The sequence below is a fragment of the Helicoverpa zea genome, chromosome 9 (assembly GCF_022581195.2).
Source record: "Helicoverpa zea isolate HzStark_Cry1AcR chromosome 9, ilHelZeax1.1, whole genome shotgun sequence".
In the NCBI taxonomy this organism is placed as follows: domain Eukaryota; kingdom Metazoa; phylum Arthropoda; class Insecta; order Lepidoptera; family Noctuidae; genus Helicoverpa; species Helicoverpa zea.
Genome location: NC_061460.1, coordinates 2827854 through 2840483, shown reverse-complemented (window position 1 = coordinate 2840483; position 12630 = coordinate 2827854). Strand labels below are relative to the sequence as shown.

The 12630-nt window shown below is 41.9% G+C and overlaps 1 protein-coding gene across 1 annotated transcript in view; it reads left to right on the top strand.

Annotated features, from left to right (window-relative positions):
• LOC124633371 (alkyldihydroxyacetonephosphate synthase) overlaps window positions 1-12630 on the top strand; it is a 29745-nt gene that overhangs the window by 12758 nt on the left and 4357 nt on the right. The window contains exons 3-8 of the mRNA XM_047168562.1: window positions 2813-3104; window positions 4589-4774; window positions 5848-6021; window positions 6310-6426; window positions 10128-10274; window positions 10722-10988. Of these exons, the coding sequence (XP_047024518.1) occupies window positions 2813-3104; window positions 4589-4774; window positions 5848-6021; window positions 6310-6426; window positions 10128-10274; window positions 10722-10988 (1183 nt within the window). The remainder of the gene's footprint in view (window positions 1-2812; window positions 3105-4588; window positions 4775-5847; window positions 6022-6309; window positions 6427-10127; window positions 10275-10721; window positions 10989-12630) is intronic.

The following is a 12630-nucleotide window of genomic DNA, read 5'->3' as shown; positions in this document are numbered from 1 at the left end:
CAATTGACATAAGTGTCATGTCGTCGACAAAGTATACTATGACACCATATTACATGAATGGTCCACCGCCAATATTAGCATTACCATCAGGTAAGTCCAAACTAATATTATAAATGCGAAAGTAACTCTGTCTGTCTGTCTGACTGTCTGTCTTTTCTTCACGCCTAAACTACTGAACCGATTTGTGTGAAATTTGGCACAGACATAGTTTGAAACTTGAGAAAGGACATAGGATAGTTTTTATTACAAAAAAAAATAAAAATAAAATTATTCCGGACATATAGCGCCATCTATTGGTCAAATCAAAAATCTGCTGGTAGTCACTATTCCACGCGAACGAAGTTGCGGGCAAAAGCTAGTATCTAATAAAAGAACGCCACCAAAATACACATTAAGTAACTGCTACATCCTGAATAGTTACCCAAGTATTTGGCACTAATTGTTTATGTACTTTGTGTACCTTCTGTGTTCAAGGGAATATTTATAGTGCTAATCGTTTTAGCAAATATTTCATTTTGAGTTTGTCGCCAGTTTTGACCTTTTAACTAGATTCAACCAGTTGCTGGAAAAACATTTGAACCTTCCACTTTATAGTATAGTACAGTTTTTAGGATATTTATGACTGTAAATTTTCATATAAAACATAAAATTACGTTTATACAATACCATCAAAAATTATATCGGGCCAATTAGACCACGTAATCATGCACCAGTGACTGGTCCTTACAGTCGAGATCTCTTAAGCAGACTGGAGCATACTGGATCTGCATATCGGAATTGGCAGTTAGAAATTATTCTTGTTTAACTATTAAATGTATTCTTGTATTTAACACGTGGTTTCCATGATCTATCCGTTAATGAGAACAAATAAAGCTTATAAGCAAGCGTAAGATCAACGCTCACGAGAAGAGGCCTGTGCCCTGCAGTGGAGTGGACCACTAAAAAGGATTAAGGTGTTATAGAATATAATGTTATAGATAAAGAGTTGATATTTCAAGATGTTGAGTAACCTTACATTGGCTCCCATTCCTGCAGTGTCGACCCTTGTGGAAGACCTTTACCTAGCTGTTAGGTACCTAATGCGTAGACAAATATTCGCATGTTTGCTTGTTTGTCATTCACAACCAGCGACTACAAACATCATACAATGCTGTTTGTTTTGCACACTAACAATATTTGTACCTTCTTATCTCAATCTTAGATGATATCTGTCGATTAATTATTATGCATCTCTCGTTGGGTACTTTTACTAAATCTATTCTTAATATCCAAAACTAAAAATACCTTCTTAGTTTGTACTCTAAAAGCTACAAAAGTACAAAACCAATTTTAAATCCGCGGCTGACATAACTGACATAACTACTTATAATTTTTTCCGAGTGGAAGGAGGAGTTCCCACGGGAAAGCAGGAGAAACGCATAAGTAAAACACCAAAAAAAACATAAGTTTGACGTGTGTAATGAAAATTGCTTCGTATTTTATTTTTTTATCAATAAAAAGAAATCCTTATCGAACATAACGAAGCCTTTCTTTGAAGCTATTTGAAACAGCTGACTTTTTACTCAAGGGAAATGCCATCTGCGTCTGAAAAAAACCATAAGAAGGTGAAATTATTATGGATAGCATTTTAAAAATAGGTCTGCGACGCGTATGTTCGCTGCTTTAACATGTGTCGTAGGTGTCATGCTTGGAAAATGGTTTTAATTACTGGAATTTTGGTAGTGATAAGTTCTTCAAAAGGTGATCAGATCCAAAGGTTGCGAAAATTACCTTACCTTACCTTTCGATAACGTAATGATAGACAATAAGTTATTCAGGTGGTCTCAGTCCAATAAGTGAAGAAAACATTAAAACTAAAAACATTAAATAAGTAAATAAAGATTCTAGTACCATTAAATGTCCATTAAATGTTTAATCCCTACTTTCAGCTTATGAAAAAAGTTTTGAAAAGTCGACATGGATAAATCAGTAAATCACATGATCCTGCAATAAGAACACTTTTTTAAACGGTTTTTTAACACTTTTATTTTCACTCACTTTTCATTCATATAAGAAAGAATAACCTTCATTCAGTCCTCCTGAAGTCATGACATCAGATTATTACTTTGTAAACTGAAAAATTAATAAATAAACAAAAATATTTGATCGAACCAGATGTGTGAAAAACAAATTTTGAAGTCACGTGCCAAAATATTGAGTAGGAAAACCATTCCTACCCAAATTGCGTTTAAAATCTATACTAATATTATAAAGCTGAAGAGTTTGTTTGTTTGTTTGAACGCGCTAATCTCAGGAACTACTGGTCCGATTTGAACAATTCTTTCGGTGTTAGATAGCCCATTTATCGAGGAAGGCTACTTTTTATCCGGGTTCGTGCAGAGGTTCCCACGGGATGCGGGTGAAACCGCTGGCAGAAGCTAGTATTTGATAAAGTCATTATCTAACGTCTGAAGTGATCATAGCAAAACTTTCCCAAAAGCAGGCATCAGGCAAGAATCGATACTTACTCGATTTTATGTGAACAAATGTTAGAAGTTAATCAAGTCTAATATTTATAAATGGTTTATTATGCAATTTAACCACACTTTAACCAATAGTAACAGTTATTGGGGCTGTGAATAGGTAGGTACCAAATTACCAATTCAGCCGGAACTAATAGTTACCTACTACAACAACCGGCGAGAATTGAATTTCTGTCGCGCAAATGAGAATAACATAATCTGTGACGAGTTTCATCGTCTCAATGTTAGCTGCTTAGTTCGATAATGTTCCTTCTTTAAAATTCACCTATTTGCATCTATTTCAATTACAGATATTCCATAGGAGGTCAGAACCTTCCCAACTTGGCACAATGGGCCGTCGACAACCTTGGCGTAGACCCTATGAGAGAACCGAAGATACCCGAATTGCCCACGAACTTTGCCGAAAGCAGGCTTCCCGAACCAATAAGGTTGGAATTGGAGAAGATCGCTCTAGTCAGTGTGGATGGTATGGACAGACTGATCAGGGCACATGGCCAGACCCTGAAGGATATGAGCCAGCTGAGGACTAACAGCTTCCCGAGGATACCTGATGCTGTCATATGGCCAGAGACTCATGAACAGGTAAGGATCAAGTACGTATGCAATTGCAATTGAATTTGGGAGTCCAGCCACATGGTACTATGGTACTTACGATTACAGAATATAAGTCAGTTTTCTGTACAAATGAATTTAAAGTAAAATAGCCAACATTTTTATGCGAATGGCAGCAGAGAACTTTTGAAATCTCAAGGTTTTATAATTAGTTTATTGGAGTCTATGAAATAATTTACAACATGTTTTTTATCCAAATGTAGCAAAAGATAGCCGTTCTCACTAATATTTCGAAAGAGTGTCATTGACATTTTTGCCTGTTTATATCAGTCATCTCTTTCAAACTTGTTCTTAGTCCTTTATATCAATTTCCTATTATCATTAATTTCACACAACTTCGTAAGAAGGTCGGTATAGATGTTTATGGTTCTGTTTATCTATGATAACATAAAAAAATTATAAATAGTGGATGACGTCACTATTGCTACAATTTTTGCGAGGACGTAAAAATTAGGCCACCCGTGTCTTCTTGTCAATTAGCGATTTAAAGTTCATGACCTCAAATAGGTACATACACAACATATTTATAATCTTAATATTTTTTTTTTTCAATATCTTTTCGTTTACACTTTTCTTTCAAGCAGAGGAATCCGTCATGAATTTTAAAAACAAAAACTGAACTTCTTCACATTTTGAAACGAGATTGAATGTACCAGAATGTGTTTGAACATCATTTTAGTTCTTGACGTCCTTCTGCCCTTCACGAATAAGACGTCACCTTCCGAAGTGCTAAATACCGCATAAACAGCGTCAAATCTATGTAGGTTAAATATGATTAGAGTGATATTGTGAACCGGACCTCTTGAGGTACGCATAGAAGACATGATAGATACTCAGGTACTTACGCAGGTACCTTTAGTTTATCCTATTCAAATTTAATAGCGGTTTGTAGCTAACTTCCGACCGGCAGATACGTGCGTGATACCTTAAAATGGGTTCTGCTCATCGAGTGGCGCGATGTTTCGAGCACTCATTATGCTTAGCACGAATGTGCGAACTTTGTTTCAATATGGATTTCATAATCGACGTTAATGGTTAACATAACGACATTATGTCCCGCCATTATAGTGTTAACTCGTTAACGCTTAGCTTTAAGGCCGGTTAACGCCAAATATGAACGTAACACTGAAGTATGTTAAGCTTACCAGAAGGTCTTTTAAAGTACCTATGGAATAAGGCCTCAGTAAAAGTTTATCGCAAAGATCTCTGAAATATTCACCCTGCCGAGCCCTTTCCCTACTATGGAGGGCCAGCTTTCATTGTAACCGGAATCAGCTGAGTACCAGGGATTTACATGGAGCGACTGCCTTCAGACCTCCCGAATACTGTCACCTGGGCAACCCGATACCCCAAGATAAGACTGGTTGCCAGACTCTTGTACAAGAATTTTACGAAAAAACACAAAATAAATACAGTAAAGCTCCAACTTTAAAACACTCAATTTAATATTTCAGGTGGAAGCAATAGTAGCGTGCGCGTCCCGTCACAACTTCGTCATCATTCCGTTCGGTGGAGGCACCTCAGTGTCTGGCGCGGTCACCTGCCCTGCCAAGGAGACCCGACCTATCCTAGTGCTGGATACAAGCGACCTGAACTCCATACTGTGGCTGGATAAGGAGCAGTTACTGGCTAGAGTGCAGGTAAGACTTCAACTTAAGGCCTCGGCCTCGAATTTTGCGGGCAGCGGGGCGGCAGCGGCGGCGGCGCGGGCGGTCACCATTTGACTGGAGTGCACCGCTCGTTGCCCGCTCCCGCGCCGCTGTATTCGAGGGCCGGTCCATTTGATTATACGCGTAAGATCCTGCCGCTCCCGCGCCGCCGCCGCTGCCGCCCCGCTGCCCGCAAATTTTGAGGCCGAGGCCTAAGAGATACTTAAATGAAATTCAGGCGTGCTTGAAGTGCTAATGGCCGGTTTTGAAACCTTTTGGAACCTTTGTTGAAAGTTCATCCATAAATTTTAAAAGCGCTCAGAAACCGGGCATAGTCGTTTCTATTGCCACAAATATATTTTTAAATGCCGACGTGCTAGTGCCATTTTATGTTCTGGACTTATCATCGTATCGAATATTCTACAAGAAATTTTATATTTCACCTTTGTGACGAAAATGCTGTTGACCAGTGTAATTTACGTATCTTAGAAATAAATAAGGTCCGTCTGAAAATAAAGTTACCGATTATAAATAGTCATTAGGTACTTTGCAAAGGTCAGCTGATAGTCGCAACACGTGTAAGGTGACCTCAACCTAGTTGCAAAAGTTACTAAAAAGTTATAAGAGAGTACTTTTATTTATTTGCAGTTTTATTAACAGGTAATCATGAATATAATTCAGACTAAGGCTCACTCCAATATAAGTTAATAATAAGGTCAATGTCAACGATATGATGAAAAATTAACTTATTTATGTTAACATTTATCCTCCGTACAGCGCAGAAAGTTGCAATCGTTTTAGATTAGAAAACATTACATTACATCACATTATGAGGATATTAGTTTCAGTTAGAATTTCGTTTAATTAATTAATGTCAATAAATAAGAAAAACACAAACAAAGACAAAATTAATAATATTAAAATCGTAAAAATATAGAACAAGTCCTATAAATAATACCTTTCCTCTACCTTCACATGCTGATTCTATCGAAAAAGTTCTATTTTAGTCAATTACATAGATGGAATCGAGACCTAGATTCTTATATGTGTGTCCTACCTTCCAGGCGGGCATAGTAGGGCAGGACCTGGAGCGCGAGATGCGAGCTCGCGGCTTCACGGTGGGCCACGAGCCTGACTCCTACGAGTTCTCCACCCTCGGCGGCTGGGTAGCCACGCGGGCTAGCGGCATGAAGAAGAACACTTACGGGAATATTGAAGACCTGATTGTCAATACTAAGGTATGCTTACTATGTATCTTTATATCAGAAGTATGTTAATTATTATATTTGAGAGCATGTGGGGTACGTGCCAGGTTCCTTTTAGTTCTCCACTCTCAGAGGCCTGTCAAGCTAGTCAAGCCAGTGGTATGAAGAAGAACTGATGCCGGAATACTGAAGACAGACGTAATCGTAAACTAATTGCTGAGGTGCCACCGGCGATTTTCGCAATTTCTTTGATCGTTATGCCCCTAAGATTTCCCGTCTGCTATCGTATCTTTTTACTTTATATAAATATATTTTGATTAGGTGGTGACAGCCCGCGGCGTGATAGAGAAGAGCTGCCGCGTGCCGCGCATGTCCTGCGGGCCCGACTGGGAACACGTCATAATGGGCTCCGAGGGCTGCTTCGGCGTCGTCACTGAGGTCAATGCCCATAATTAAACAATAATTAGAATAGCTAATTAAATAAAACCCTTTGAAGTGACCATGACAAACGATAGGTAGTTAACTGAATGAAATTCCCATGGAGACCTTTTTTGAGCCAGGATATTATCATCACATGAGGAGAAAGTGTCAGACTTTTATTGATCCCCATAGCGAGAGATGAACGCAAGTCGGGAGGGATTTTAAATGTGTGTATGCTCAATCGTAGAAATATGTCAACAAAACTTCAAACAAATCATAATTTTTCGTCTCGTCACTTAGTCACAACACTGCTATGAGAAACAAAACAGGCGTTTTGCTGCAAAATAACTTAGTAGCAGTTTAAAAAAGTTTCTTTAGGAAAGTTGTTAGTCTCTCTATATATTTTTAGAACTACCGGTATAGGTACTCTCTTTTGTACTTTTCTGTTCATCATCAGCCTATCGCAGTCCACTGCTGGACATAGGCCTCTCCAAGTGCACGCCACTGAGATCGATTTTCGGCTTCTCGCATCCAGCTCCTGCCAGCCGTCTTGCGCAAGTCATCACTCCACCGTGCCTGAGGACGTCCTACACTACGTTTGCCGAGGCGCGGTCTCCACTCTAGAACTCGTTTACCCCAACGGTTATCGGTTCTTCGGCTAATATGGCCAGCCCACTGCCACTTCAGCTTGCTGATTCGATAGGCTATGTCGATGACCTTGGTTCTCTGACGGATTACCTCATTTCTGATGCGATCCCTCAGAGAAACGCCGAGCATAGCCCTTTCCATAGCCCGCTGAGCGACTTTAAACTTGTGGACCAGCCGTACCGTCAGTGTCCACGTTTCGGCTCCGTAAGTCATGACAGGTAGGACGCACTGATTAAAGACTTTTGTCTTTAGGCACTGTGGGATCGACGATGTTAGGACTCGACGTAGCTTCCCAAATGCAGCCCAACCCAACTGAATTCTCCTATTCACCTCGTCCTCAAAGTTGTTTCTACCTAACTGCAATGTCTGCCCGAGGTATACATATTTCCGAACAACTTCGAGAACGGCGCCGTGTATCGCAATCGGTTCCGGTAGAACATGTTCATTGAACATGACCTTGGTTTTGTCCAAGTTCATCCGTAGGCCGATGCGTAGAGAAGATTCAGCCAGGTCGTTCAGCATCTGTTGTAGGTCCTGCAGCGTTTCCGCCATGATGACGATATCGTCAGCAAATCGCAAGTGAGAGATGTGTTCGCCATTGATGTTGATGCCGCGTCCTTTCCAGTTCAGCGTTTTGAACATATCCTCCATTGCATTAGTGAACAGTTTCGGGGAAATAACATCCCCTTGTCTCACTCCTCGATGCAACGGTATGGGCCTTGTTTGCTGATTCTGTACTTGGACGGACATTGTAGCGGCTTCGTAGAGACATCTCATCACTTGGATGTATCGCCAATCTACTTGACAACGCTGCAGGGACTCCAGAACAGACCAGATTTCAACCGAGTCAAAGGCCTTCTCATAGTCCACAAATGCTAGACACAGGGGCTGATTATACTCTTCGGTCTTCTGTATAATCTGCCGCACTGTGTGGATGTGGTCTATAGTGCCGTATCCGCTCCGAAACCCAGCCTGCTCCGGTGGTTGGAATTCGTCGAGTCTTCGCGCAAGTCGGTTCGTGATCACTCTTGAGAACAGCTTATATACGTGGCTTAGGAGGGAAATGGGTCGATAGTTCTTCAACTGGGTTTTGTCTCCCTTTTTGAAGAACAGGACGACAACACTCCTACTCCACGCCTCTGGAGTTCTCCCTTCAAACAGGACGGCATTAAAAAGCTTCTGGAGCTCCCCCAGTACGGGCTTACCTCCTGCTTTTAAAAGCTCTGTTGTAATGCCATCCTCGCCAGGGGCTTTTCCATTTTTGAGCTGTCTCAGAGCGATCTCGATTTCGCCACTGCTGACTTCTGGCAGGTCTTCGGTGAAATGGCGTGTTAATGTGGCTCTAGAATCCTCATTTCCGGGATCAGGTCGAGATGCATGCGATGCGTATAACCGGCCATAGAAATTTTCCACTTCCGAAAGGACTGCCGGCACCGAAGAAACGACTTCTCCACTTGTTGTGGTCAGCTTCGTCAAGTGGCTTCTTCCAAGAGATTGTACGAACACCTTTGACCCCCGATTCAGCTCAATTGCTCTTTCAATGTCAAGAGTATTGGAGCACCGGAGGTCGCGTCGTACGTGCTTGTTGATCTCTTGGTTTAGAGCCCGCTTAGCTGACGAAGTGACAGGCGGGTTTTCACGTCGTTTCTTCATAAGCCCTAATGTCTCTTCCGAAAGCTTCGATTTCTTGCCCTTACGCTGCATGTTACAGAATCTCGAACCTTCCTCCCTGAGGATCCGAACCACATATTCGTGGTTCTGGTTAACGTCTGTTGTGGTTTCCACGGCGGCAAATCGGTTCTCCAGATTTGACTGGAACGTTTCGGATCCTGTCATGGTTTGGAGCAGTGTTGGTCGGAGCCTGGCCTTCATCAGACGGAAACGTTCGGCCTTGAAGTTGATATTCAGAGAGCCTCGGACAAGTCGGTGATCGCTACCGGTATTAAACCTATTGATCACGGAGACGTCTCTGAATATGTGCTTCTTGTTCGTCATGATGAAGTCAATCTCATTTTTAGTCATAGTGTCGGGGCTTTGCCACGTCCACTTCCTTTGGGGCTGCTTTTTGAAAAAGGAGTTCATCAAAAAGAGCCCCTCGCGTTCAAGGAAGTTGACGAGCATTTGCCCCCTATGATTCCTGCTTCCAAATCCATGGGATCCTACTGCCGATTCGCCGCAAATCTGTACTCCCACTTTAGCGTTAAAGTCCCCCATGACAACGGTGTAATGGGTCTTTGTAGTGAAGTGGAGGGCCCTTGATATATCATCAAACATATCCTCCACTTCATCGTCTGAATGTGTCGAGGTCGGTGCGTACACTTGCACTACCTTGAGGCTATACCTGTCGGTGAGCTTTATGATAAGGTACGCTACCCTGTTCGACACACTAGACACCTCCACAACGTTATCAGCTAGGGACTTATTAACCAGAAACCCAACGCCACCTTGGGATTGTTGGTCTCCCTCTCGGAAGTACATTAGGTGACCTGATTCGAGGGTTATGGTGTCCTCCCCCTCTCTTCGAACTTCACATAACCCTAATATATGCCACCTAATCTTCCCAAGTTCCACCTCGAGTTGCGCCAGATGCGAGTCAAGCCGTAGCGTGCGGCCGTTGTACGTCGCAAGAGTCAGTTGTGTTTGGTGGCCTCCCGTAACCCGGAGATTCTTCGCACCCCCTGTCCCACCGTAACCACGGTCGCCACCGTGACCGGGAATAGCGGGACTGCCGGGAACTAGGGGCCGTGGCTTTTTTGTTCTGCACATTAGAGGAATATAGCCTACTGCTATCACGCTGGCCAGACGGGTTGATAGAGGGTTTTTTTCCGAGTTTTCCTTCTCTCGCACTGGTGTTCGGTGCAATTTTCTCCATTAGTCGACTTCTACGACACCCACTGGAAGAAGGGGGTAGCGACATGTGTATTCTTAAGCCGTCGCTACACGGCTAATTTTCTGTTACCGTAATCTATGTATATAGATACCTACGCTTATTCTTAGATTCTAGGCAGCAAGGTTCCATAAAGACAAGAAGTTTGACGAGAACTATATCTATAACTCCTATTTCCTCACAGGTGACGATAAAGATCCGTCCGCTTCCCCCCGTGGTCCGCTACGGGTCGCTGGTGTTCCCCGACTGGGAGTCAGGGTTCTACTTCGAGCGGGATGTGGCCAGGCAGAGGCTGCAGCCCTCCAGTATACGGCTGATGGACAATGAACAGGTAAATAGAGACATTAATCTATACTAATATCATAAAGAAGAAAGAAAGAAAATATATTGACACTAGACTAGGACTGCCACCTCGAATTTCGCCGAACCCGGACATTTGGCGAAAATTGTATTTTCGGAAGTAAATAAGTTCGAAAATAATATTTAATAAAATTAGGTCTTATTTTTTTACATATTATTATTTTCGGACTCGTCCGGGGGAAAAATGCGATTTACCCTAAATGTTCGGGTATTTTGAATCTTTAGATGGCAGCCCTACCCTTTTGTAGTATAACGACTGATCTTGACTTGCTGGGCCCATTCATTGGCGGCGAATGTTACCAGTCCCGTCCGGGTAGAAAAACATATCGGAATTACAATCTCTAGCTATAACTTACATAAAACTATTTAGTAAACATGACAACAAATCGCATTTACCTTGGTTTTCTTTACCCACCAGTTCCGCTTCGGCCAAGCGCTAAAAACCGAGAACACCTGGGGCGGAGTACTCCTCGATGGCCTAAAACGCCTGTACATCACGAAGATCAAGGGTTTCGACCCTGCCAAGCTCTGTGTAGTCACACTCCTCATGGAAGGCTCTGCTGAGGAGGTGGCTGAACGAGAGAAGAAGCTGAATACCATCGCTGCCAAGTATGGGGGCATTCCGGCCGGAGCTACCAATGGAGAGAATGGATATACGCTCACTTTCGTCATCGCTTATCTTAGGGTGAGTATTCTCTATTAACATGTGTGTTTCTGTTCTGTTACAGCATTTTTATCGTCCCACTGCTGGGCACAGGCCTCCTCTCACATGGAGAAGGATTAAGCATTAATCACCACGCTTGCTCAATGCAGGTTGGTGATTTCAGACTTTATTGTCCAGGTTTCCTCCAGATGTTTTCCTTCACCTTTTTATCAGCCATTGGTGTCTAAGATATACTTAGAATGTGTGGTTATTATTTTTAATTTAGTTTAGACCTTGTGTTTATGTGAGTAAGTAGTACTTGTTATCGTTCATACGCCGTCAGCATGAAGGGGTCATTTTGAAATAAATACTATTTTAGAGATCGGTTATTGGGTGGATCCCTAATTGAGTACTGCCGCTTTTGGTCGTGGGGTGCAGGGGGTTGAGAGAAACACGGTGTTCGGATACCGGATATATTTCGCGTAAACCCCCAGAGAGAACCGTTCACTCGGACCATGCGCAGTGAGGGTCCGTTCAGACAGACCGGCTCGGAGAGGAGAGCAAATTCTTAACACGTTGAAAATCGAGTACTTAGTATTTGAAGTAAGGTTTATTTTTGAATGTGCACTGCTTTTGACATTAAGAATGCTCGAAGGCGCTTGGTGTGAAATAATAAGAGCCGACCGGCTCCGATCGCGCACTTTTTCTCGGTCATGCAGACGTTTGGCTCCGATTGCATCTCAAGCAGCCGATCGGAGCCGACCGGAGCCGACTCCGGTCTGTGTGAAAAGAAAAAAATGCGCGTCGATGCTCTCCGAGCCGGAATTCTGAACGGACTCTAACTGTCCGTGCCTTACATGCCTCACGCTCTCACATGTTTTTGCTCATCTTGCACTCTGCAATACCATATGTCTCTAAACTATTACCATTGTATATTTACATTTAAAATCTTTCGCTATATTGAATAGAATTTTTTTGTATTAAAACATTTAAAAGTAAAAGCATACGTATCTATAAAACTTGTTCAACTATAAGTTGTCAAAGTTTGCGCACTGGTTATAATGTAAGACTGTGTGACAAAAATGTTAGGTACGGCTAGAGCCCAAAGTATGGCTACACATGTATCCGATGTCTGTAGTAGAGATAACAAGGCGTGTGTGTGTCAGCCACAATTAATGTAATGTAATGAACAATAATGAATGACAGGCCATTGTCAAAATCTTAAAAACAATACTAAGTAGGCCGCAGTGACCACAAGGGGAAAACGTAATAGGTAATGTTTGTCACCAAACTGCATGATAAAACTTTAAGAAAATAATTCCTCATAAGTAAGTCGATGTTGAAATAAAAAACGTTACTAGTTTTATCTGTGTTTATAAGGTCTGGTCTATTGTGTGTTAATATTATATTGCCTATTAGGGTAATTGGAATTATATTTTCTTGGATAACTTCAGCAAAATGCTTCGTGATAGAACCGAAAGCAATTTGTTTGTTAATTTGTCGTAGGTACCATCAGCTATATTCCTTGCCATATGAATGGGACTTATACCTAGATACCTAGGATGATAGCAACATGTTTTCAATCAAACCATTACGTGAGCAATTAAAATGTCTTCCACAAATTTTGACATATACAGGAATGAATTTTATCCAGTGCGCAAACTTTGTCAACTTATAGTTAAAT